At 37.2% G+C, this 27,381-nt stretch overlaps 2 protein-coding genes across 3 annotated transcripts; both read left to right on the top strand.

The window, feature by feature from the left end:
• Positions 1-208: 208 nt before the first annotated feature.
• On the top strand, positions 209-8,702 carry LOC137714953 (uncharacterized). 2 transcript variants are annotated; one of them, XM_088686180.1, is made up of 4 exons: positions 209-807; position 1,340; positions 5,767-8,088; positions 8,214-8,702. In XM_088686180.1, exons 1-4 carry the CDS (start codon positions 445-447, stop codon positions 8,576-8,578), a joined length of 3,051 nt encoding a protein of 1,016 aa, XP_088542306.1. In that variant the 5' UTR covers positions 209-444; the 3' UTR covers positions 8,579-8,702. The 2 variants fall into 2 exon arrangements, with proteins under 2 accessions (XP_088542306.1, XP_068310233.2); XM_068454132.2 differs by lacking the exons at positions 209-807; position 1,340 and having other exon boundaries at positions 5,757-8,088.
• Positions 8,703-10,501: 1,799 nt separating this feature from the next.
• On the top strand, positions 10,502-13,947 carry LOC137743129 (exocyst complex component EXO70A1). The gene is made up of 2 exons (XM_068483032.2): positions 10,502-10,982; positions 11,315-13,947. Exon 2 carries the CDS (start codon positions 11,322-11,324, stop codon positions 13,353-13,355), a length of 2,034 nt encoding a protein of 677 aa, XP_068339133.2. The 5' UTR covers positions 10,502-10,982; positions 11,315-11,321; the 3' UTR covers positions 13,356-13,947.
• Positions 13,948-27,381: the final 13,434 nt, after the last annotated feature.

The raw sequence follows: 27,381 nt of genomic DNA, 5'->3' as shown, positions 1-27,381 counted from the left end.
GAAACGCTTTTGGTACTGTTCACTTTAACGAAAAACCACATTTTTACACTAAAAAGTCAATCCTGATACTATTCACTTCACTTTTTATTTTGTCTTTATCATTAAAATTCAAAATTTTCACACCATTTTTATTAGTTTTCCTCATTTTTTACCTTATAAATTGACCAGAGGTCAGTTTTTCATGCCTCAAAACGAAACTCACTACCCAATTTCACAACCCACTTCTCAGAAACTCTAATACTGGTTACCCAAACAACTGGAAGCAATCGATCGTCGCCAATTCGACACACTCATTCTTCGTCCTCGAAGAAACACAATTGGAGGTACGTACGTAGTTTATCAGATCAAAATTTGTAACACATGTTATGTTTTAACTAAAGTGTAGATACGTGGTAGGGATATAGTTCTAACTCAAGTCTTTTCTCGAACTTGGGAGCTCAAAATATGGGAGTGCTGGCTGTGAGATTGATCTTAGTATATACAATTTTGAATGCATTTATGTGCTGCTTGGAAGGAAATGAGAGAGATCAGCTTGCATTACTAGCCATCAAAGCTCAAATACAGCAAGACCCTCATCAAGTGTTGAGTTCTTGGAACGAATCCGTTCACTTTTGCAAGTGGTACGGTGTAACTTGCAGTCGAAGACATCGTGAGAGGGTCACCGTGCTCAACTTAGGGTCCCAAAACCTGGAGGGTTCCGTATCTCCCCACATTGGAAACCTAAGCTTCCTAAGGGAACTCCGCCTCGGAAACAATAGCTTTACACATCAAATCCCTGCTGAAATCGGGCGGTTGCATAGGTTGCAAGTATTATTGAATCTCAGCTTTCAAGAACTCAGAGATGTAAAAAATATCTTCTTCTCATTTCATAAAAGCTCCTGAACAATACATTTACATCAGAATATATAGAGACAATTCTATTGACAAAACTGACCTCAACATACATCAATTAATTACACATCTACCCTTGTCTAACTAACTCCAACTATACAATTACTACTAGACTCTTTACACCCCCTCAAGCTGAGACTGGGGACAGGAAAAGTGCCAAGAAGAAGCTTGGATTGCAGAAAACAGAATATGTGTTTTGATAGAGATTTGGTATGAATATCAGCTAATTGATCTTGGCTGCAGACATAAAGAACTTTAATTAAATGTGCCAAGACTAGCTCCCGATTGTAATGATAATCCACTTCGACATGCTTTGTCCGAGCATGAAACACAGGATTGGAGGCAAAAGAAATAGTGGAAATGTTATCACACCAAAGAGTGGGAACTTTAGACAAAGGAAAGTTGATATCAGAAAAAACTTTGCAAATCCAAGTGATTTCAGCTGTAGTGTGGGCTAAAGCTCGATATTCAGCTTCGGTAGAAGATCTGGCAACAGTGGGTTGCTTTTTAGCAGTCCAACTAACCAGATTTGGACCCAGAAAAACACAGAAACCAGTAGTAGACCTTCTATCAAAGGTACAACCTGCCTAGTCAGCATCAGAGTAAGCCGTGAGATCAAGAGAACCCTTTTTAAACCAAAGACCTTGTGTAAGGGTGCCTTTTAAAAACCGAAGAATGCGTTTGACAGCCTGCATGTGTTGGTCCCGTGGGGAATGCATAAACTGACACACTTGGTTTACAGCAAAAGAGAGATCAGGCCTCGTCCAAGTAAGATACTGTAAGCCACCCACTAGAGATCGATATGCAGTGGGGTCAGAGAGTAAAGAACCACTGTGATCAAGTTTAGTGGTACCAAAGGGAGTGACACACGGTTTGGCACCTGCCATGTTTGCCTTGTTAAGAAGATCAAGGGAGTATTTACTTTGATGCATGAAGAGACCATCAGAAGTTCTTTGCACCTCCAATCCCAAGAAGTAATGGAGGGGCCCCAAATCCTTAACAGGAAAAGCTTGACTGAGTGTGTGAATAAAACGTTGACAGACAGTGGCATTAGGTCCGGTGACAAGAATGTCATCGACATAGACCAAAACAAGAACAGGAACCGAAGCTTGAAGAACAAAGAGAGAAGCATCGGATGAAGACTGCTGGAACCCAAGAGTGCACAGAACGTGGAACAGTTTATCAAACCAAGCCCGAGGGGCTTGTTTTAAGCCATACAGAGATTTCTTGAGTTGGCAGACATAACTAGGAAGATTGGAATCAGTGAAACCAGGTGGCTGAGTCATAAAAACATCTTCCTTGAGATCTCCATGTAAGAAGGCATTACTAATGTCCAATTGATGCAGAAACCAGTCATACTGCACAGCCAAGGTTAATAAAACTCGAATGGTGACGGGCTTAGCTACGGGACTGAAAATGTCTTGATAGTCAACGCCCTCTTTTGATGAAATCCTTTGGCCACTAACCGAGCCTTGTACCGATCCACTGTACCATCAGGTTTCCTCTTAATGCGAAACACCCATTTGCAGCCAACAATGTTTTGAGACGGAGAGTGAGGAACCAATGTCCAAGTACCAGTAAGTTGAAGAGCATTAAACTCTTCCTGCATAGCCTGTCTCCAATGTGCATACTTAGAGGCTTGCAAGTATGTGGAAGGGACAAAATCAACATCAACAGGTAAGGGATGTTTTGTGGCAGAATAGGCTTTGGGTTTAAAAATGCCGGCTTTGGATCGAGTAAGCATAGGATGGGTGTTAGGGGCGGTATAAGTGGATGCAGGAGCGGATAATAAAGGTGGAGAGGAAACAGGCGCATTGGAAGGTGCAGGGGATTGTACTGGAGGATTGAGAGGAGAAGTGGAGGCCGGAGAGGATGAAATAGGAATCTGGGGAAAGGAGAAGTGCAAATCAATAGGGGAAGGTGGAGAAGGAGAGTCCGGAGAAACAGCCTTAGAAGAAGAACGAAGAAATGGGAACTGTGTCTCATTGAATTGGACATGGCGTGAAATATATATACGCTGATTAGTAGGATCAAGGCACCGATAGCCCTTATGCTGCAAACTATAGCCCAGAAACACACATTCTGTACTCTTCCCTTCTAACTTGGAGTGAATATACGACTTTAACCAGGGATAACAGGAGCAACCAAAAACCTTCAGCTTGGAGTAATCGGGAATGGATTTGAATAAGATTTCCCATGGAGAATGATGCAAGCGGGAAATAGACAGGCGATTTATCAGATAAACAGCAGTAGAGAAGGCTTCGACCCAATACAGATGAGGGACTTTGGAAGCAACCAAGAGAGTCCGTGCGGTCTCAACCAAATGCCTATGTTTCCGTTCAACACAGCCATTTTGTTCCGGTGTATGTGGACAGCTGAGTTGATGAGAGATACCATGACCTTGAAGAAAGGATTTAAACTGATTACTTGTAAATTCACCCCTGAAGAAAGGATTTAAACTGATTACTTGTAAATTCACCCCCTGAATCGGACCTCAAACATTTGATTTTATTACCAACAGAATTTTCAACATAGTTCTTGAATACAACAAAAGTGGAAAATACATCAGATTTGGCCTTTAAAGGAAAGAACCAAGAGTACTTGCTGTAATCATCAACTATTAAAAGATAGTACTTATAGCCATAAGCAGAAACCACAGGAGCAGGGCCCCAAACATCACAATGTAACAAATGGAGACTAGTAGGAGAAACAGAACTAGAGTGCTGAAATGGTAGCTTGTGATTCTTAGCAATTGCACAGTTCGAGCAGAAGAAATCAACAGAGTGCTTTCCTTGCAGTGCAAGTTTATTGGCAGACATAACGCGCCTGAAGATAGCAGTAGAAGGATGCCCCAAGCAACTGTGCCAAATAGTCATAGGGGCTTTAGTACCGACTAAAGCATGATGGGAGGAACAAGATGGAGATAAAGAAGCAGGGATACCTTGAAAGGTGTAGAAACCATTATTAACCGGTCCCTGCAAAAGCATCTTCCCCGTAGAACGATCCTTAACAACAGAACCATTGGAATGCAAAGTCAAAGAACAGTAGTTATCCTTGAGAAATTGGTATGCAGAGAGTAAATTGTGCTTCATTGTCAGAACATGTAACACATTGTTCAATTCAAAAGAAGCATGAGTAGTATTTAACAATGTACTGCCAGTATGATGAATGGACAAACCTTTACCATCGCCGATATACACCTTGTCTTCACCAGTGTAAGGAGTAGGAGAAGGGAGATTGGAGATGTCATGAGTAACATGGGAGGTAGCACCAGAATCTAGAATCCAAGAAGGAGAAGGCTTGGTAGCATAATGAGTGTACAGAGCAGCAAGTTTAGTAGGAGGTACTTTCCCAAAGATATCTGGATTCATTCGGTCATAGCAATCAATAGCTTCATGACTTGATGATCCGCAGATTTGACAATTTGTACGACCACCAAAAGTATTAGGAGAATGAAAGCCTTGATGGTGGTACCTTTGGAAACCAGAATTAGAGTGAGAACCCCGATTGTTGCCATGATAGTTACGATTGCCTCTGTTGTTGTGAAAACGAGGATTGTTCCGGCCACGATTAGAGTTGTAGCGAGAAGAATTCTGCATAGGTTGATGCTGAGCTGCATAAGCCTGAGAAGAATGTGGTGTAGGAAGGAGAGGTGGTTGATTCTGAGCTGCATAAGCATGAAACGGTTCAGTAGCAACCGATTTCTTTCGACGAGCCATTGACAATTCCTTTGTAAGAAGAAGACCATGCAGTTCATCCAAAGTAGTAGATGAGAGACAAAGAGTAATAGAATCAACAAATGAGTCAAATTCCTCTGGTAAACCATGTAATGTAGCAGCAATCAAATCACGATCAGACACAGACGCACCAGCAGCGGTTAAAGAATCAGAAATGGCTTTAATTTGCTGGAGGTACTCAGAGATCGATTGAGAGCCTTTCTGAAGAGATTGAAGACGAGATCTAAGCTGATGAATATGAGCATCAGAGATGCCACCAAACCGCTGTTCCAATTTAAGCCAGAGATCACGAGAAGAAGAAACCCCAACTGTGAAAGGAATAATCTCCTCAGAGAGAGTTGAATTCAACCAGATCAATAGATTTTGATCTTTTTCATACCATTGTTCAAACAGAGGATTGACAGAACGATTAGACAAGAGAGGAGAGGGACAAGGTTCAGATCCATCAATAACACCGAGAAGTTTATAACGACGAAGAATGGGAGCAAAGAGTGCTCGCCATGGAAGGTAATTCGAGCTCTTAAGTTTGATCGGGACCATACTTCCAATGTTCTGAATTGTGAGAGAGGTATAGCTTTGCACCAAATTAGGGTTTGAAGAAGAAGTTGGGAGAGAAGATGACGAATCGGACGCCATGATGGATGCAAAAAGCAAGATGCAACCAAAGAACCACACAAATTACAGAGACGGAAGAGAAAAAGCACCAGGGATCGGAGCGGAGAAGCCGTGAGACGGTGGGAGAAGAAACACCAGAGATCGGAGCAGAGAATCCGTGAGGCGGTGGAAATCGAAGATCCACCAAGATTGCGAGGAACGAAGAGTCACCAAAACCTGGAGACGATGACGACAGTGACGAGAACAAGCAAAGAACCGTGAGGCGGTGACAAGAACGATCGAAGATTCACCATGGCCGTGAGGCGGTGGCGATTGATACCATATTGAATCTCAGCTTTCAAGAACTCAGAGATGTAAAAATTATCTTCTTCTCATTTCATAAAAGCTCCTGAACAATACATTTACATCAGAATATACAGAGACAATTCTATTGACAAAACTGACCTCAACATACATCAATTAATTACACATCTACCCTTGTCTAACTAACTCCAACTATACAATTACTACTAGACTCTTTAAGTATTACTTCTACACAACAACAGACTCAGTGGCCCTATTCCGACCAACATATCTAATTGCTTCAACCTCATCACTATTCATTTTGGTTACAATAACTTAGTGGGTAAAATTCCTTCACAAATCGGCTCATTGTCCAAGCTTCAAACACTTGTTTTAGAGTTTAATTGCTTAACCGGAGAGATCCCTCATTCCTTGGGAAACCTTTCTGCTCTTGAGATGCTTGCTGCATATAATAACAGCTTGTCCGGAAGCATCCCTAGTTCTTTAGGCCAATTGAAAAAACTAACCTTCTTTTCGTTGGATTTGAATCGATTGTCTGGCATGATCCCTCCTTCCATCTACAACCTCTCTAGTATTGTTACGTTTTCTATGTCGATAAACCAAATTCAAGGGAGTCTTCCCTCAAACTTGGGAATAACTCTTCCCAATCTCCAAAACTTTCACATTTTTACAAACCAATTTACCGGAGCAATTCCAATGTCAATATCCAACATCACAAGTCTGGCCAGATTCATTGTTGCAGAGAACAATCTATCGGGGCCAGTTCCGAGTTTGCGAAACCTTCATAACCTCCAACACTTCGCCATTAACCAAAACAATCTTGGAAGTCGTGGTTACAGTGACTTGAGTTTTATCTCAGACTTGATAAATGCCACAGAGTTAGGGCACTTGTTTTTAGGCACCAACGATTTTGGTGGGACTCTTCCCTCATCAATTTCCAATCTCACAACAAAGCTTAAAATGTTTGGGGTGCAAGAAAACCAACTAAATAGAAACATTCCATTTGGGTTTGGGAACCTGATCAGCTTGGAAGCATTGAGTTTGAGGAATAACCACTTCACAGGTAACATCCCCAATGACATTGGAAGGTTATCTAGTCTAGGGTTATTGCCTCTTGGGCAAAACGCATTATCCGGGAGCATTCCTTCCTCTCTAGGAAATTTAACCATGCTAACCACGCTCCAATTGCAAGGAAATAACCTTAATGGCAGCATCCCTCGGAGCCTAGGGGAATGCCGTCAGCTGGTCCAATTGAATCTTTCCCGAAATAACCTTGACGGCGTGATACCTGATCCAGTTCTTGGCCTCCCTTCCTTGTCCAAACATTTAGACTTGTCTAAAAACCGTTTTATTGGTTCCCTTCCCATGGAAGTTGGAAAGTTGAAAAGTCTAGGTGTGCTGGATGTTTCTGATAACATGTTATCCGGAGAACTTCCTAGCGCCCTTGGTAGTTGTTTGGGTTTAGAAGTCCTACACTTGCAAGGTAACTACTTCAATGGGACAATACCTTCATCTATGGTTTCACTGAGAGGAGTTCAAGATTTAGACCTTTCTCGCAACAATTTCTCGGGTGAAATTCCACAATTTTTTGAAAGATTTGACTTCCTGAGGAATTTGAACCTGTCTTTCAATGATTTTTGGGGAAGGGTACCAACTCAAGGTGTTTTTAAGAATGCAAGTGCAAGTTCAGTTGTCGGAAACGCCAATCTCTGCGGCGGTGTTGCTGATTTCCATCTGCCCAAGTGCATCTCGAAAAATTCCAAGGGGAGAGGACTGTCCTCTAGATTGAAATTAATACTCTCCATAGTCCCTGCCTTTATAGGAATAGCTATGGTGTTGTTCTTTCTAACTCTCTGTCTGTTAAGGAAGAGAAGCAAAAAAATTGCATTACCCAGCATCAACTTGACGAACTCTATTTTGCAAGTGTCATATAGTACCCTCCTCAAAGCTACCGATGGGTTTTCTTTAACGAATCTGATTGGTTCGGGTAGCTTTGGATCTGTGTACAAAGGAACTCTTGATGCTGCTGACGGATCACCTCAGCTTGTCGCCGTGAAGGTGTTTAACATGTTACATCAAGGAGCTTCTAAGAGCTTCCTAGCCGAATGTGAGGCACTAAAAAATATTAGGCATCGGAATCTTGTCAAGATTATAACAGCATGTTCAAGTGTTGATTTTCACGGTCATGATTTCAAGGCTTTGGTTTACGAGTTCATGGACAATGGAAACTTGGATGAGTGGTTGCATCCAACTTCTGGTACACAAGAGGATACACACGCTCCCAAATATCTTAATCTTATTCAGAGGCTAGACGTTGCGATTGATGTTGCTTGTGCGTTGGACTATCTTCACAATCATTGTGAGACGCCAATTGTTCATTGTGACCTCAAACCAAGTAATGTTCTGTTGGATAATGATTTGACTGCGCATGTTTCTGACTTTGGACTAGCAAGATTTGTCTTAAAACCAACTGATAACGCGCTAACAAATCATCAAACAAGTTCAATTGGGATAAGAGGATCAGTTGGTTATGCTGCTCCAGGTAAATATTCTCATCCCTTGTGCTTCACAGTTCCCTTCACTTCTTTCTTACTCTAAAGTAACTCAAAGAGAGCTCTATTCTATTTACATTTGAAGTGATAATTGTGATGTCTGATTGAATTGTAGAGTATGGTATGGGAAGTGAGGTTTCAACATACGGAGATGTCTACAACTTTGGCATTCTTTTATTAGAGATGTTCACTGGGAAGAGACCTACCGACAACATGTTTAGTGACGACTTCAACCTTCATAACTTTGTGAAGACGGCTTACCTGGAGCGAGCTACAGAGATTGCAGATCTGCTACTTCAAGGAGGTGCCAAGGACACTCCCAACGATCAATGCAGCTCGATAGCTCAAAAACTCGAGCAGTGCTTGAGTTCAACATTCGGAATTGGGATTGCTTGTTCTGCTGAATCCCCAACAAACCGAAAGGATATCAGTGGCGTCGCATCTGAATTGCGATCCATTAGGAACAACCTTCCTGCATAAGAAGTTTTGTTTTATATGTTCTGCATGAGATCTGTTGCTAGATATATTCATAAGGGGTCAAGCTGCTTGAACATATGTTGTGTTTACTTTCATATGAGCTTAGTAAGTTTAATACCTTAAATTATGTATATAGCAAAGTTTCATTAACTGAGAAACAATTTAGTATTAGCTGGTTTTGACTTTGTTGCACAAGCAAGAAGAAGCATAAAATGAGACAGTGCAATTATATGGTTTAGTAAGTTGGCCAGCTAACAGATGCTTGTGTTGAAGGCGGTTGACTGCCCTCGTGGTTAGAATATTTCTCTTCAAACTATTGTGTTTCGCATTCAAATCCTTTCTTGATGTAGAACAAATGCCTGAGTGGATTGAACATGAAATTGACTGTCAGGAGACAAAAGGACGCAGTGGGAATTTGCAGATTTGGGGTCTGATCTTCGATTTGGGCCATGATACATTTTCGGAAAGAGAACAACGTCGCGGTTTCAACACACAACTGCGTAGTGAAATATAATGGATTTTAGGTATCTGAGGTCGTTTAGGATTTCAAAGCTGCATTTAAATTCCTGTAATAAAAAACGACCTTTTGAGTTGTCCAAAGATGTTGTAAACTGCTTGTTTAAGTCGTGTCTGTTATCCAATGCACTCATCAATTAATCAAATTATCCTTTTATATTTTTATCAAACTGGTGGACTCCAATAACTTTGGTTCTTCAAAGATTTACGTTGGTAATCCTTTTGCTTCGTGCTGCGTCATTTCTCCTCTATTCAGCCTAGATGACTAGTGTAAAAAATAGGGAGTTTTAACGAAAAGCTCACGGTACTGTTCACTTTAACGAAAAACCACATTTTTACACTAAAAAAGTCAATCTTGATACTATTCACTTTACCCTTTATTTTGTCCTTATCGTTGAAACTCAAAGTTTTTAAGTCATTTTCATTAGTTTTTCTTAAAAAATATCGTTTGTAATAATAATTATATAAAAAAAATATTAAAATTGAAAAGACTGTAATGTTTGTAGGTAAACAATACAATTGACGTGTATCACATCTTGTGAAAAAATAATCAAACAAGAATTATTACACAAAAATGAATCTTGCAGGAATTTGTAAGTAGCATATTCTATAACAAGCATTTTGAACAATTTTTCATGTACTAACGTGACAAGAAAAAAAAAAGTTGATAAAAAAAGTAGAATATTCTTCTTGTCTTTCACATCTAGTACACTTTTCTTGGGTTCTCTCAATTATTATATTTACCATCTATGCGGTGTGGAGGTTGGGTTAATAACCATCCAACATTAAAACTTATTAAAAATGGTCATTTGAAAGTTTCAAAGATCGTGACCACATGGAAAGATAACACAAAACTTGCACCATAAGAAAAAGAAAATAAGAAAACAATACAATGAAAAGTTTGGACAAATTTCCCAATTTCCAACTCCCACCCACTCATATTAAACAAATTTATTCATTTTTATGACATCCATCCCTTTTTAGAAACACGGCATTTAGACACCAAATGGTTAATTACATGTAAGAAATTGTTTTCCGTTACATACAAATTTTAGTCGCATACATAAGCAAAAGTAGAAATTTAAAAATAAAATAAAAGAGTAACTTATAAGATCACAGAGAGAAAAAGTTTATAGACACTAGTTAAACTGTCATTTGTATTAATTAATGGAGTATTTTTCATGGCATCCTATTTTATAATTTCATCATGTCCTACCCAACGGATTTGGATCTCATCAGGATTCAAATTATGAGGCTCAAATCTTAGTTATTCATCGTACATCATGAGATCAGAAATTATTTAATTTTTTTTATTAAAAATTAAATATAAATAGTACATGACGAAAGGTAATCGCATAATTTACAATAAATGACTAGAATATAAGAATTCTTGTGATCCTCACAAAGTGAATGATACTCTTCCCTACGCAACTAGCCAACTCTCCCCATAAATCAAGAATTAATGATTTCTCAAATCATGTAGAATTTTTAACTTTTGAATGAGTTTGATGCCCTTGGATGCTGGTATTTGTGTGCAAAGTGAGTTTTCAACGTTCAGAGATCGGAAGAAGAGAAGAGGAGGCTGAAAGTTACGGCCTTTAAGCAAAGAAAAAAAAGTAAGCAAATCGCAGAGGAGAGAGAGAGAGAGAGAGGAGAGAGGGGCTAAAAGCCTAAAACGAGCTTAACAACAAAGCAAAGAGAGAGAAGGAGGGTTTGAGGTTTTGCCCTACTGTCATGCACTTTGTCATCACTCTCGTCGGATGCGATTTATAGAACTCTGCAAATAGTGGTCTTTCTCTATCACTACATTCTTGATTAGGGCTTCTTTGCGTCACGGGTTCACAAGCCGATTCGACTCGGCCGGGTGAACTGGATCTCTCTCCAACTTCAAGTGAGTATACCTTCTCGTTCGTTCCTTGTATGTCTTAACTCATGAAAATCTGGGTTTGCTTTGCTTTTGCTTTTGCTTTTGTGGGTTCAGTGAGATTTCTCTGTTCTTTCTTAGCTTGTGGGTTTCGATTGGTGAGGACCCAGATGAGATTTTTTCGATAATTCCTAGAGAAATTGAGAAAATTTCACTTTATAAAAGAATATAAGAAAAGCCCAATTTCGATTTTATTGCATTTAGCTGCTTAAAGTTGCTGTTTTCTTTTTGCTCCCATTTTGTGTGAGACTTGTAGTTTTGCAGCTTTTGATTTTTGGGGTTTTTTTGTGTGATATTAGGATTTGAATGGCGCATTCCGTGAATGATAATAGCATTGAGAGTTTGATATCTGCAAGCAAGGCATTGAGGCTAAGCTTACAGAAATCACAGAGCATAGGGTCGGCTCTGGAGAAAGCCGGAAACCGATTTGAAGAGATTAACCACAGATTACCTTCTCTTGAAGCTGCAGTTCGACCCATTCGTGCAGACAAGGAAGCCCTTGCTGCTGTTGGTGGTCATATTAACCGCGCTGTTGGCCCTGCTGCAGCTGTGCTTAAAGTTTTCGATGCTGTTCATGGACTCGAGAAGTCTCTATTGTCAGATCCGCATAGTGATCTGCCTGGTTACTTATCAGTGTTGAAACGTCTGCAAGAGGCTCTGAGATTTCTGGGTGACAATTGTGGATTGGCAATTCAGTGGTTGGAGGATATAGTAGAGTACTTGGAGGATAATGCGGTTGCGGATGAGAGGTACCTTTCAAATTTGAAGAAATCATTGAAAAGTCTCCGAGAAATGCAGAGTGAGGAGGAAAAGGCCAACCTCGATGGAGGGCTTCTGGAGGCTGCTCTGGAAAAATTAGAAAATGAGTTCAGGAGGCTCCTCACAGAACATAGCGTGCCACTTCCAATGTCATCACCTTCATCTCTTGGAGAACAAGCATGCATTGCGCCATCACCCTTACCTGTTCTGGTAATCCAAAAGTTGCAAGCTATACTTGGAAGATTGATTGCTAATAACAGACTTGAGAAGTGTATATCTATTTATGTTGAAGTTCGAAGTTCGAATGTAAGGGCAAGTTTACAAGCTCTCAATTTGGATTACCTTGAGATATCAATTGCAGAGTTTAATGATGTGCAGAGCATAGAGGGATATATATCACAGTGGGGAAAGCATTTGGAGTTTGCGGTGAAACACTTGTTTGAGGCGGAGTATAAGTTGTGTAATGATGTTTTTGAGAGGATTGGATTGGGTGTGTGGATGGGTTGCTTTGCAAAGATAGCTGCTCAGGCTGGTATTCTTGCATTCCTACAATTTGGTAAGACTGTTACAGAGAGCAAAAAAGATCCGATAAAGCTTTTGAAGTTGTTGGACATATTTGCATCTTTAAACAAATTGAGACTGGACTTCAACCGGCTTTTTGGTGGACCAGCATGTCTTGAAATCCAAATCCTGACAAGGGATCTCATTAAGAGTGTCATTGATGGAGCAGCTGAAATTTTCTGGGAGCTTCTTCTTCAGGTGAAACTGCAAAGGCAGAACCCGCCTCCTCAAGATGGGAGTGTTCCGAAATTGGTCAGTTTTATTACGGATTATTGTAATAAACTGCTTGGGGATGATTATAAGCCAATCTTAACTCAGGTTCTCATCATTTATCGAAGTTGGAAGCATGAGAAATTCCAAGAAGGGCTCCTTATAAATGAGGTTTTAGAAATTGTTAAAGCCATTGAGCTAAATTTGGAGGCGTGGATAAAGGCTTATGAGGATACCAGCTTGGCCAACCTTTTTGCAATGAACAACCATTGGCATTTGTACAAGCACCTGAAGGGAACTAAACTGGGGGTTCTGCTGGGGGATGCTTGGTTACGAGAACATGAACAGTACAAAGACTATTATTCCACAGTTTTCTTGAGAGATAGTTGGGGGAAACTTCCGGGTCATTTAAGTAGAGAAGGTCTGATTCTGTTCTCAGGTGGTCGTGCCACTGCCCGTGATCTTGTCAAGAAGAGGCTTAAAAGCTTCAATGAAGCGTTCGATGACATGTATAAGAAGCAATCGAGTTGGATAATGTCAGATAAAGATCTAAGGGAGAAGACCTGCCAGCTCATAGTGCAGGCTGTTGTGCCTGTTTACAGAAGTTACATGCAGAATTATGGGCCCTTGGTCGAGCAAGATGCAAGTTCAAGCAAGTATGCAAAGTACTCTGTGCACACTTTTGAAAAAATGCTCATGTCTCTTTTTCAGCCAAAGCCGGTTAGATATGGCAGTTTCAAAGGTAGGCAAATGAGCGGGAAATTCAATGGAGTAGCAGATCTCCGCCGTACTACCTCTGCGGTTGTGTGATTGTCGAACTATGTGCATTGTAGAATCACATGGCGGGACTATCCTCCCCTCTACATGATTGGCCTTTCATCTTGTATATGACGACATTCTCAGGAGCCTGGAACTGAATACTGCTGTCCCATTGCCTGAGATTCCAAGATATGGCATCCCTGTAACTCATCTGAATGCTATGAAGAGTTGAACACTGTTTCCATTGCGTGCGAGTTCTAGGCCATGGGGTCTCCAATTCCATGCATGATGGTGAACAATTATATAACCCAGTTGGACCCCAGCGTAGATAATATATTCAGGTATAGCTATCTTTTTTCTTTGATCTCAGACTCATTGATTAAGTTATATTAGGTTAGGCAGCCGGAGAAACGTAATAGCTTTGCTAGATTCTGTGTACAATTCTTTCGTATAAAGTGCATCAAAGAGGTCTACCTAGGATTGAATTAATTACTTGTAAGAACATGGGAAAGCTTATAATTTAGGGACCTTCATGAGATGCTAGTTTTTGTGCTCCGAAATGGCATTGTTGAGAACTTTCAAAATGCCTAAGAGCCAAGTGCTGTCGGAATACTGTTGAGAATAAAGTGCCTACTCGTTTTGATGGACCTGTGTACTTTAGCCTTCATTAATTTGTCAATGGCGCTTCTCTTTTCGTTTCACTTTTCTGCCTTTGATTCCAACTTTTCCGCTTTGACTCGAAACTTTTCTGCTTATGCTCGGTGTATCTGTTCGTTCTTCTTAGACTTGCTGGGCAAGACATGAGTTGCTGTGTGCTCTACAAGTTTTAAGAAAAGAAGAGTAGGTTGCTTTGTAGGCAAACCTGAGGCCTTTGTGTTACAAAGCCCTTTTCTGGATAACAAAACCGGCGGCAGCGTCACTGGCATCTTTATTGTTTTATTCCAGTTGATAAAATCTTGTTCATTTGGCCGGCCATGGTGCAACACTTATACATCGTTTACATGAAAGTCTTAATTGTAGCAGTGGTCCTGAACTTGTACGAATTATATTTGGTACCTCAAACTCCACTTAATGTCGCATAATTGGTCCTTTTGTTAACTCTTGTTAGTTTTTCTGTCAAATACGGGGAGAGGGAGGGAGTTGGAGCTATTAATCAAGTTGAGGTCAAGTTGAGGGACCAAAATGTAACTCATGCAAAATATGAGGGACCTTTTCTATAATTATGGCAGGAGCGCAACGATCTAGCCCAATCAATTTTCTTTCCTTCAGTTATTGCCTTCCCGTATCCTAGTCCATTAATAACAAAACTGATTCTTTACTTTTAACTTTTTTTTTCCATTCGAACTTCTTTTTTTTTTTTTTTTTTTCTTCATACAAGCGTAAATGTTAAGAAATAAGAAAGGGTTTTGTGCTTTTTTACAAGAGGACTCCTCGTCTCTTCCTAGTAAGAAGGTATTGCTGACCTGTAAATCATAGTTTGATACGCATACATAAACGACTCACGTCTCGTAACTTTTCAAACCGAATAATTCCATTAGGGACAAATCAGAAACTATTTCCATTCCAAAAATTCAAACATTTCTGCACAAATGTTTCTTATATGGAGACCAGACCAGGCCCACGGAAGAATTAAAATTTATCATCAATGGAAGTCTGTTCTCTTGGTTTATCTTCTTCCTATTTTTCTCTAATCTCTTGTCAACATAACTAATCATCGAAATTACTTGACGGAAAAGAAACGTAAAGTTATTAACAAACAAGGTTTTACAGTGTCTTACGCTAAACCAAGATTAGTGATGTTAACTACACAAGTTTTCTTGTTTACTTTCCTTAATCTGGCCTGCATTATCTATAAACAATTGTCACCAGAAATTGGAAACCCTAATTTCCCAATATCAAAGTTTGTGGTGAACACGATGGATATATAGTAGTTTTCTTCCACTTTCCCTAACGTGACAGCAAGCTTGCAAATAGGGACCAGTTTGCAGGCACATTGGATTCACATAAGGACTAGTCAATGTCAACCCCATGGGAAGGAAGCCCTAAGCCACTTTGATATTTTGTGGTTGTGAACTTAGGGTTTGTAACATGGGAACATTGGAAATTTCTTTTTAATCTGTAAAATTTAGTAAAATATGGATGGTATTTTTAGGTCGTATGAAAGTAAGATTATGTTGAAAAGAAAAACGAGAATACCACATTTAAAAGAAGAGTTACAACTACTTTCTACATTTTTTATCATCATTCATGCTCCAATGGATGTCAGAAAAGGAAGCGAGAATAACACGTATATCTTGCTGAAGTTGAGATCCAAAACATTCTACACCTCCATTTCTCGTATTTAGATTCAGCCTTTCTTAAAATAACATGTTACGTTTCGATATTGACCTAATTGTCAGGTGTTGATGTATGAAAATTTTGATTAATAAGCAAGCGACACATCACCAACACATGATTATTCAAAAAACGACCAATTAATCATCTTTCATTTTGTCAAGGTTTAGGTTGCAGCATTCAACGTTCGGATATGGAGGAGGAAAAATAGATGATCATGATGGATGATGAGGACCACAACAATAACGATAAGAGTTGCCAATAATGATTTGACACTGAAACACGGTGATTCATTGCATTGTTGAAGTCCTTTTTTGTTCCCTTACATCGGAGGAGGAAGGTGAGAATTGAGACATGTTTGTGCTGTGTTTCACTCAATCTGGTCATGCCTCGTTCCAACAACACTCGTTCTTCAAATGTCTAGAAACATATGACAAGTTAAAAAGACACTGAAAATTACATTTTTTTTTTTTTTTTTACTTTTTCCAATCCATAAAACTGTAAAAGTACTGTTGTGAATAATGTTTTAACTATCAATTAGTATTGCGGTTTGTGGTATTTTTTTTTCTTCGAAAGTAAGAGTGTTTTTTGGAAGCATCTCATTGGAAACAACGTTTTCATTTTCCGTTCTAAAATTTCAGAATCATATATCAGATCAGAAAAATAATATAATTAAAAATTCCCTGTGATTCTCATACAAGAAAAAAAACACTCATAAATCAAGGTAACACGGCGTTCAAAAAAAAAAAAAAAAATCAAGGTAACACTACAAAGAAGAAGATGAGGAGAGAAGAAATAGGAGAGAGAGAAGGAGTGAGAGAGCAAGAAACAGGTAGGAAGGAGGAGAAAGAAAGAGAAAAGTAACGAAGAAAAAAGATGAGAGAGAAATGAAGAGATAAAAACTCATCCTTAAACATAGAAATAATCATGACATCACTTGTCACATGGATAAGTTTTGTCTATCCATGAAATAATAAAAAATGTTGTCTCTCTCCAAGTAAGTCTTGAAATCTTTAAATGCATTTCAATTTTCATTTCATTTTTTGAAAAAACTCGGATTCAAAAATTTTACTATTGTAATTGCCGTTGCATTCCAACTTACACCTCTAGTGAGAGATTTCAGATTAGAATATCAAAATGATGAGTTTGAAACCAATTTATTTTGTATTTTTTATTGTAGATAGATAATTGTATCACAAAATAATGCTTTGAGTCACTTTAAATTTTGAATGGTATCTGAGATGTGAACCATATTGTTTTACCAACTGGGGGATATATGCTCTAGATATATTATTACCTTTGTCACTTACACGAATAAGCCATTATTATAATTATTAATCATTATTAAAGGTTGGGGATCTTGCAAGGGATTTCTACACATGCAGTGGATATGCCCTTCTATGAATTTTAAAGGGGCCTTTAGATTTTAGTCTACTCAACGCAATAAATTTTTTTTTTTTTAACAAACAATATTATTTATATTAGTTTGATTTAATGGATAATAAAGTTCTTTTCTCTTCTTATGTGTGACAATATTTATTTATATACATTGATTCTCTCTAGCTTTGCTCAAGCTTAAAGCAAAAAATAAACATAGTTGTGCATCGAGAAAAAAAGAATGTGAAAATTACTTTGTGAAAAGAGTTATTACTACAACTCTTAAATAGTTATCTTACACTAAATATAGTTCAGATGACTATTTTGAAGTAAAAAATATATATTATTATGAGAAATGCTAAGCAAATTCTCTCAAAGTGAGGTTCTCCATCGTCTTATATTTTTGGTACAAGATTTTTTAATGTAGGTACGAAAATTAATATTGAACTGTAAAGTGTCAGAAAGCAAAGTTCCGCTTTGAGAAATTAAGTCACTTAGCATTTTTCTATTATTATACATCATATGGCATATCCCCATAAGCAAACTAGTTTACCATTATCGAATCTTTAATTAATAAACTAATTATTGTTTATGAAATTAATTAACTGGTTTGTCTAAAGAGATAAGGTAGGCTTGCAAATGGCTAAACCATTGGTCACCCTCCTCACCTTGACCTCGTACCCTCCAATCAAATAATTTTTCGAATTGAAAATAATTTTCCATATATTAGATTAATAGATGTGTTTATAGAAGGCTAGGTTAGAATATCTGTCTGCCAATAAGGCAAGTCCACCTTAATAACCAATTTCTTTATTTGCTTAAACAAATAAATAAAATCTTATATGCTTTTGAAAAATCCAGATCTCTCTGCCTAAATATTATTCAAGTAAATAATTAAGTTTCCAAATTTTGCAACTGGATCTGTATACCAACAACCTATATATTATTCAATCTACCCAAAAAAAAAAAAAAAAGCTATATATTATTCTATTTAGCATGCATGGCTGGTCCAAGATAATTAGTGATGGTGCTCTTTTTATGGGTAAGTATTTTTGCTCCAATCCTTTCTCATGTAACTATTTTTTGAGGAAGCATTTGAAATTTTTAAAGCTCTCGACGTGTTTCTAAAAAAAATCATTTATAGCAACAAAAGCTAATGAACAGAAGTGTTGTTTTACACAATCACTTATAAACATGCCCTAAAGTTGATCGATCTTGCATTGATCAAGATGTAGCTAATGATGACATCTACATGTTAACCTCCGAAGTGACTATTTTCCTATCAATAGCGCTATTAGAAACACAAAATTAATCATGTTGCTCTCATCATTTCTAACAAACATTACCCGATTACTGTATATAAAATCCACCCATATTAGAAGGCGAGTTAAACATTATTCTTTTCGTAATGATCAAAACAAAAAAAAAATAAAACTCCAACAACCATAAAAATGGACAGTTGGGTCGTGACCCCTTCCCAATTAAAGTATAGCTAGTGTGTCCTGTCAATAATCTCTTTGCTTAATCAAAGTTTTCTCAAATATTCGGACCGTACTGATATTTTTTGATAAAATATGGCCCTCCTAACTTTAAATTCAAATTTTTACCCTTAAATCAAATTCTACTTTTTCCAATAGTTACTTGGAACAAAATGTATTGCGTGTGCCTTATTGGTTCATCCAAAATTTGACAAGATTTGAGTGAAATGATTATGTTGGTAATATTGCTAACTACCTTATCATCAACGTTCACCATCCATAAATGGTGTGTATGAGATTACTTTTTCAAGGGTTAAAAATTTACGACATTATAAAATATTTATAACAATGTTGGACATAAAAATCTAAAAAAGAGTTATGGGTTGTTGAAGTGTTTTTTATTTTTTTCTTTTTTCTTTTTTTTTTTAAAAAAAAGCAACCGTTACAGACGTTGTTAACCAAAATAAACCGAATTCATGTGCTTTTTTTTAAAAAATCACTTACAGCATAAACGTATTTACCAAAGTCCTAATCAAACTCTTAGACATATGAGTCATTGTTCACTATTAAAATTTAAGATTTGGGACAAGTTAATGTGGACCCAAATCCCTTGGGTTTTTCAAAATCTTATCTTGCTTTAAATATTCCCTCCTCGGCATTATTTTAAACTAATCCAAAACCTAACCAATGTGTGGTGCTCTGCTCCCAACGTACTAGTTTTATGTTTTATGTTAGAGTGGCGACTCGATCTAGTTGTACAATTATTGGGACACCATCCCAGATATTGATATGACTTTTGAGGTGGAGGGCAAATCGCAATGGAAGGATAAATTTTGGGTGTAAAATATGGACCCGGCTTCACTGTCCGCTTTTATCTTTTTTTATTTTATACGGTCACGGTTAGATCATGTTAACATTTTATTAATTTTTTTTATAGATATAATAAGATAAAAAGTAATAGTAATATAAAATTTTGACGTGACTTAACCGTGACTACATAAATATGAGAAGATGAGAGTGTTTAGGAACTAGGAAGGCAGAGAAGCCAGGTCTGTAAAATATTTATGCTTTTTTTTTTTCATACATCACGTCAATTTAAAAGTTGAGAGCAAGAGGTTGTTACCCTATATTTTCACCATTAGAAATAAAGGAATCTAATGAAAATAATTTGAAAACTTTGAGTTTAATGATAATGACAAAATAAAGGGTAAAGTAAATAGTACCATGATTTACTTTTTAGTTAAAATGAACAATACCGTGAGCTTTTCGTTAAAACTCCCTATAAATAAAATTGTTTCACATTGGAAAGTTGATTATTCGTATTTGAGGTGCATATCATCGCACTTCATAATATTGTGGGTGCGATAAGAACAGAGGAGTAGAACACATGAGAGCAACTCCACCCCTATCCACTTTGTGCCAGCACCCAGCCCATTTATCCACTTAATTGAACAGTAACAGACTCAATGAACAGTAATAGGCCAAAGCATCTCCACCAAAAAAAAAAATGTGCTGGCATCTAGTCTAAAAATGCGCTGGCACAAACGATCTCCACCCCTACAAAATGCGCTGGCACCCAATCCATTTAAAATATTAAATAATTTTTTTATAAAATAATAAAAAAAAATAGTTTTAATTTCGGATAGGATTTTTAACCAATCTCGTCACGCCACGTGTCATTATCCGAACGTACTATTTTTTGAATAGATTTCCGCTAAGATTTTCAACCAATCCCGACAACCCACGTGTCACTTCCTGTTTACAATAATTTAGGCAAGATTTCGATAAGATTTTTAACCAATCTCGTCACGCCACGTGTCATTATCCGAACGTACTATTTTTTGAATAGATTTCCGCTAAGATTTTCAACCAATCACGTAGTGCCACGTGGCATTGTCCAGAACCTCATCTTCTTTTTTTTTGTCCATATAAACCCTACATCCCTACATCCATCATCACGCTAAACTCAATCCTTCTTTTTAGCTCAGAATTCTTCTTTATCGTTTTCAAATCTTGAGTTCTTACAATGTCTTCTTCAAGGAGAGCGTATAAACAATTGCAAGAGCAGCAGAAAAGGTTGTTGGCACAACAGGAAGAATTGGTCAATCTTGACCAAGATGGAGGTGGAGATGAGGTCTTCGCAATGGAGGAGGATGAGGATGATCACCATAGAAGGTGGAGGGCCTCACATTCCCGCCGTATCATGCAAGCTATGGGTCAGATAGCCAAACCCGAACGTGCGGCAAACATCGATAGAAGAAGGGAAAGACGAGGTAAAGATCTCTTGGAAGATTATTTTATTCCCAACAGCGTTTACCCTGATCATGTTTTTAGACGTCGTTTTAGAATGCAACGAAGTTTGTTCGCTAAAATCATGAGTGATGTTTGCAACCATGATCCATATTTTGTGCAAAAAGAGGATGCTTTTCATGTGCTAGGTCTTCTTCCTGAGCAAAAAATTACGGCTGCCTTGCGAATGCTTGCATATGGAGCATCTGCAGATCAAGTGGATGAGATCGCAAGGATGGGAAAAACAACAGTTCTGGAGTCCCTGATGCGGTTTTGCTCTGCAATTGAAGCCCTCTACACCAATGAGTACCTTCGGCAACCCACGCCAAGGGACATGCGAAGGCTTCTGAGGAAGGGTGAGATGCGAGGCTTCCCTGGCATGATTGGAAGCATCGACTGCATGCACTGGACATGGAAAAACTGTCCAAGTGCGTGGCAAGGAGCTTATGGCGACAGAAAAGGAGCCAAAAGCATCATTTTGGAAGCGGTGGCTTCTTTTGATACATGGATTTGGCATGCTTTTTTTGGTGTTCCAGGAGCTCAGAATGACCTAAATGTCCTTGCCCAATCTCCAGTGTTTGACGAACTGCTACAAGGGCGTGGGCCGAGATGCACATATTGGGTTAATGGTACTAAATACGAGGGACCATACTACCTTGCAGATGGTATTTACCCAAGGTGGTCAACATTTGTCAAAACAGTGCCACACCCGCAGAGTGAAAAAGATAAACACTTCGCAAAGTGTCAAGAAGGGTGTAGGAAGGATGTCGAGCGTTGTTTTGGCATCCTGCAAGCTCATTGGGCCATTGTCAGGAGTGCAGCTAGAATGTTTGATGTCGAGGCTCTTCGATCCATCATGATGACGTGTATTATTCTTCACAACATGATTGTTGAAGACGAGTATGATTATGATGCCGTCGATGAATACGAGCCGGATCCGATGAACAACTCAAGAACACAAATCTACTATGCTCATGACCGGACCGAAGATCCCGTGCAACACGAGCCGTTGGAACGGGATGGACGTTACAATGAATTGATCGTTCAACGATACACTTCATTGCAAGAGCCATACTGGCACATAGCCCGCCAGAATGACTTGATTGACCATCAGTGGAGATTGCACGAAGGCGAAGATAATTAAAATAAGGCTTGTGGTTGAAGAATAAAGTGTATTGTTTTTTAAGTGATCTTATTTAGTGTGTTTGTTTTTTTTTTAAGTTTAAATGGTGAGGTTATGTAATTTTATTTGGTGTTTTAAGTTTAAATGGTGAGGTTATGTAATTTTAAGTTTAAATGGTGTTTTATGTAATTTTATTTGGTGTTTTAAATGGTGTTTTAAAGTTCTAAAAATAAATAAGAAATTAAATAAAGTTCTAAAAATAAATAAGAAATTACATAAGAAATTAAATAAAGTTCTAAAAATAAATAAGAAATTACATAAGAAATTAAATAAAGTTCTAAAAATAAATAAGAAATTACATAAGAAATTAAGTAAAGTAGTACAAATAAATGCGAAATTATACAAAGTCTGTGGAGTTAGGATATATGGTGCTAGGATCTTGGTTGTTAGGATTTCTGTAGCTGGAACCCCCTTGACTTGTTTCGGCATCTCTTGCACGCCTCCTTCGCACGACATCTCTTTTTTCTGATGTCCAAAAATATTTTGAATTCGGAGACAGTCCTACTAGAGACTTGTTCATAGTGTCACGATCTGTTTGAGCCATCCTTTCTTCTCTAAGCATCTCATTCTCTCGATGAAGTGCTTCTCTAATCATCTCGTTCTCTCGATTAACTATTTCTCTTTGTCTCTCAGACGCCGCATCACGAGCCTCAGTAGCTGCAATAATTGCTGCCACAGCAGCAACTTTTTCCTCATCTCTAGCCTTTTCCCATGCCATGTTCATTTCACCTTGACGAGTAAGTTCCTCCATATATTTAGTGTAGTCATTTTTGGAAGAACTACCTTTTTTCTTTGATGCCTTTTTACCTTGAGGCCTGAGGGACTGACGAGTCGGTTGGGTCTCTGGCACTTGTTCAGGTATCCCTTCCGTGTCTTCAAATGTGTTGGCTTCTTGTTCGGCTGTGTCTGCTTCTGGCGAACTGTGTAGACCCATACCGTGCATGACAACTTCTGGACCGGTTGCCACAATTTGGTATTTAGGGCAATCTTTGACAATTTGCCAACATTCCCATTTGTTGAATGATTTGTTATGGTTCTTTGCATTGTAGAATGCTTGTGCTTGTAGTGTCTATAAAAATTACATAAAAATTACATAAGAATTGTGGAATGCATAAAAATTATATAAAAATTACATAAGTATTTGGAATGCATATTACATAAAAATTACATAAGAAATTAAATAAGAATTGTGGAATGCATAAAAATTATATAAAAAGTACATAAAAATTACATAAGTATTTGGAATGCATATTACATAAGAAATTAAATAAGAATTGTGGAATGCATAAAAATTATATAAAAAGTACATAAAAATTACATAAGTATTTGGAATGCATATTACATAAAAATTACATAAGAAATTAAATAAATTAAAATAATCAAATCGGGTGGAATGCATATAAATAAATAAAAATATTGTTACCTCATCCGCTAAACTTGTCCCACTACGCAAATTACCAGAAGCATGAGAGAGGGCGTTTTTCCAACAAGTAAAGGATGCGTTGAGTTTTTTCCAACGACCTTGAAGACCTTGACTAGATCTGGCATCTTTTCCATGTACATCTTTTCCATGTACATCGTTGAACGATTTCGTAATTTTACTCCACATTTCTCGCTTATCCATCTCATTACCCGTAATCGGGTCATGAGTAGTGCGAACCCAACATTCACACAACGTAACATCTTCACTGAGCTTCCACGAAGTCATTTTTTTCTCTCAAAGTGTACAAAATATTCAAATGTAGAAAGTGTAGAAAGTGTAGAAAATATTGAAATGTGGTGTAAGGTGGAAGATGAGGGTTAGGTATTTATAGAAAAAAAAAATTAATTTTTTAAAATTTTTCTGTATTTTTTTAAAAATTTTTGACATTTTTTAATTAATTTTTAATAAATTTTAATGTTGTAATTAATCGGGACCGTTGGATTTGAAAAATAATCAAATCCAACAGCACTCATTACGCCACGTGGCCAACGGTCAAATTTCTGACCGTTGGGCCTTTTTTTTTTTTTTTTTTAAATTTTTGGTGAAATAAACGTGGACCGTTGATCTGTGATCGGACGGTCCAATTTAAAATTGAAATTCAAATTTTTTTTACCGTTGGAAATCCAACGGCCTAAAAAACTAGCCGTTGGAAATCCAACGGCTCTGAGGAGGCCACGTATCGTTCACCGGACGACTGCAAGTGGGTTTGCACGCGGGCCCCAGCGCCTGCAGAGCTGTCGGCTACGCGCCCCGCCTCGCGCGTGTTGTGCACGCGCCAGAAACAGACCGGGGAATGGGTCTGTCCATTTTGGGCTGGGCTCTTGACTGGCACGGGCTGGGTGCCAGGCAAGGTTGCGGGCTGGAGCACATTCTTGCATGCCGGGCTGTTATTTGGACTTGGTGCTGGGCAATAAAAGCTCCGATGGAGCTGCTCTGAGATTAAGTAAGGTTTTCCCGAACGAGGTCACTAGCAAATTTAGAGCTTGTGTTATAAATGTATAATCTCACGTAGTACATAGTTTAGTAATGCTACTCTTCATTTGGAGTGTAGAATGACAATTTTGAAGTGCCAATAACAATTTCCTTTAATTTTATGAACATTTTAACCTAAAAATATTTAGATACCGATAAATATTGAAAAATCACTAAACCGTCACCATGAAACTCGTGGAATACTATAAAAGAATATGAAACACATGAAATTTTTTCTAATTATTTTAGCCGTTGAATTTAAATTTGAAACATTAGATCTTCTGTTTTACCGTTAGATTTGATCATATTAGATCGTAGTCGTTAAAATTAATGAATTTGTAAATATAAAACTAAAAAAAAATTCACAAATAATGTGAGCCAACCCACTAACCCATGGGGAACATTGTGCTAAATTTGCCTCAAAAATGAGTTTTGGGTTAAAACTCATGTTCACCCCAAGAGTTAGAGCAAGTTGAAAGAGGTTTAGAACCTAAAATTAAAGTTTTACCTAAAGCATTAGAGCAGGTGTGTACGTAAATATATTTGTTTATATAAAAAAATGCATAAGTGGTCCAAATTCTATGTTTTGCAAAATGTAATCTTATCCACAAAGATTCAGTATTCATCTACCAATCAGAATATTAACAAATATATTTACATGCATCGATGAGAGCAAAACTGTTTAAATCAGTAAAAAAAATTAATCAGTAAATATTTCTAATGATTTATTTATTAGAGGACTAAATCAGGAAGAAAAATAAAAATAATAAGAAGAAATATCCGCGACGACAATTATTGTATATACGTAAAGGGGCAATAAAAGGTTAATTTGTTTAAAAGAAGTGTTATTGACATTTCAAAATTTTCATTTTACATTTTTCACAATATTTTGACACGAGATGGTTTGTGTCTAAATACAAAATGTATGTATTAATGTAAGTGGTTTGGTCGGCAGAAAAGAATGAAAGAGATATTATGATATAATCATTCTCCAGGCAAAATGGATAGGGATGCATTTAATCCACACTAAACGCCTCAGTTGCTGATGTATTCACGGTATATTAGATAGGATTTTCTACTACCTTTTTTTTTATTTGACTTTTTTAATTGTTTGATATTTTAATTTTAATTGATTAAATATGTTGTATCTAGAAGACTAGAACTCTAATACGGATTCGATCTTTGCCAATTTTCTTCTTCCTAACAACTAACTATTTAACATGCTAATAGTTTTATTGTACTAAATAAATACTTGTTCTTCTATAAATGGAATATTGTACGTTGAATAATATCGTATTTGTTTGGTAAAACATATAATTTCTCTCTTCAATATGACAACACTATTTTTTTTTTTTTGTCAAGGTAATGAGAATTTATCAAGACACGATCAAAAGGTCACACACGCCAAAAGAAGCACCATACAGTTTCACAATAAAGTTAAAGAACACTTATTTTATGTTATTCTTACTCAAACTCTCTTTTTTTATTATTTAGGGATGATGTGAACTATTATTATTCATGAGAAAATAAGAGGATTCCACTGGCGTATAAGAGAGGATATATGCACTTTGTTGTAGTTGACCGACATAATTTATGTATTCATTTTTTGGTTATAATATTAAACATTATTATTATTTTTCTTTAAGGTTACAAACTCACATAGGAGGAAAAGAGGATTAAAACTCGCTCAATTGTGTATATAGTAGAAATGCTCTCTACTACTACGTCTACAAACCTCGCTTACTATTTTTTTAAACATAACGAAGTGTTTATACTATGAGGTGAAGGATTTAACCTAAACGAAAAAAATGTGCATAATTATGAGCTATTGACATTCTACCTAGAGTTTATAAACCCTAAAGTTGGCCATAAAAAAGAAAAGTTTCGGCCGTTGTCTACTCATAACTTATTTATTTACACGAAAGATAATGCAGAAGATACATTCATCAAATAACAGGACTACTCTTCTATAAGGTGGGAAGTAGCCAATCAGTAGGTACGTATCTTAATAGACGTATCGTTACATTTGATCGAACCTTAAACTTTTTGTCTATTCGTGATTGATTAATCGTTTTTGCAAACGTCATTCACCAGATAACGTTCTCTTATTGGTCAAAATTTAGCCAATTAGAAAGTCTGGTCGGAAGTTAGCAATTAAAAAGTTAGTTCGAAGCGACAAATCATAATATTATGTATCACGTGGAAGGTCTGTTCTAGTTATCCCACTTAAACTAGACATGTCGTCTTACGACGCGTCCAAACTACATAAAAGCATAGCTTATTACGTAATAAAGAAAAATGTGATATATAAAAAAAGTCATAATTTAAATTGTCAGCGAAATTCAATTCAGAATTAAATAATTGCATGGTTCAGGCATTCTCTTCACATCCCGAGTTCAAACATCCTCCCTCCTCTTAATAAAAGAGAAAATTACTAATCAAATTTGAATTGTTCAGAAACTGAAAGAAACACAAAAACCTAGTGTATTTTGTATAAATCGAGACTTGTAGTTTTATTCTTTACTCATTCCATATTGGGCAGGAAATCGTTCGATAACACTTCCCCGATTTTGTTCTTAGACTAGAAGGTTCTTAATTAAGGATAATTTTTTGTGTGTACAATCATGATATTCTGACTTGCAATATCCAACACAATATAGAAGGAAAACACTAAAATACTTGCTAAGATTTTGACATTGATGATACAATTAAAGATATGCAAGAGAGACACATTATCCATGTGATATCATAGTATAATTTGGATTGAGGATCATAAACCAAGAGTTGCTATTTAATTATTTATTTATTATCAATAAAAATGGAAATAGAATAATTAGTAATTTTTGTTGAACAAAAGATATTATCCATACTAAAGGGGTGGATGAGTGGGCTTAGTCTCATAATGGACTAACAATAATGTGGTTCAAATTCATTTTTGGTTAGAATCATGCCTAAGACCTA

This window comes from Pyrus communis, chromosome 15 (assembly GCF_041283825.1).
Source record: "Pyrus communis isolate YQ-2024b chromosome 15, ASM4128382v1, whole genome shotgun sequence".
Taxonomy (NCBI): domain Eukaryota; kingdom Viridiplantae; phylum Streptophyta; class Magnoliopsida; order Rosales; family Rosaceae; genus Pyrus; species Pyrus communis.
Note: the sequence above shows the minus strand (reverse complement) of the source record. Positions and strands in the feature narration are given on the sequence as shown.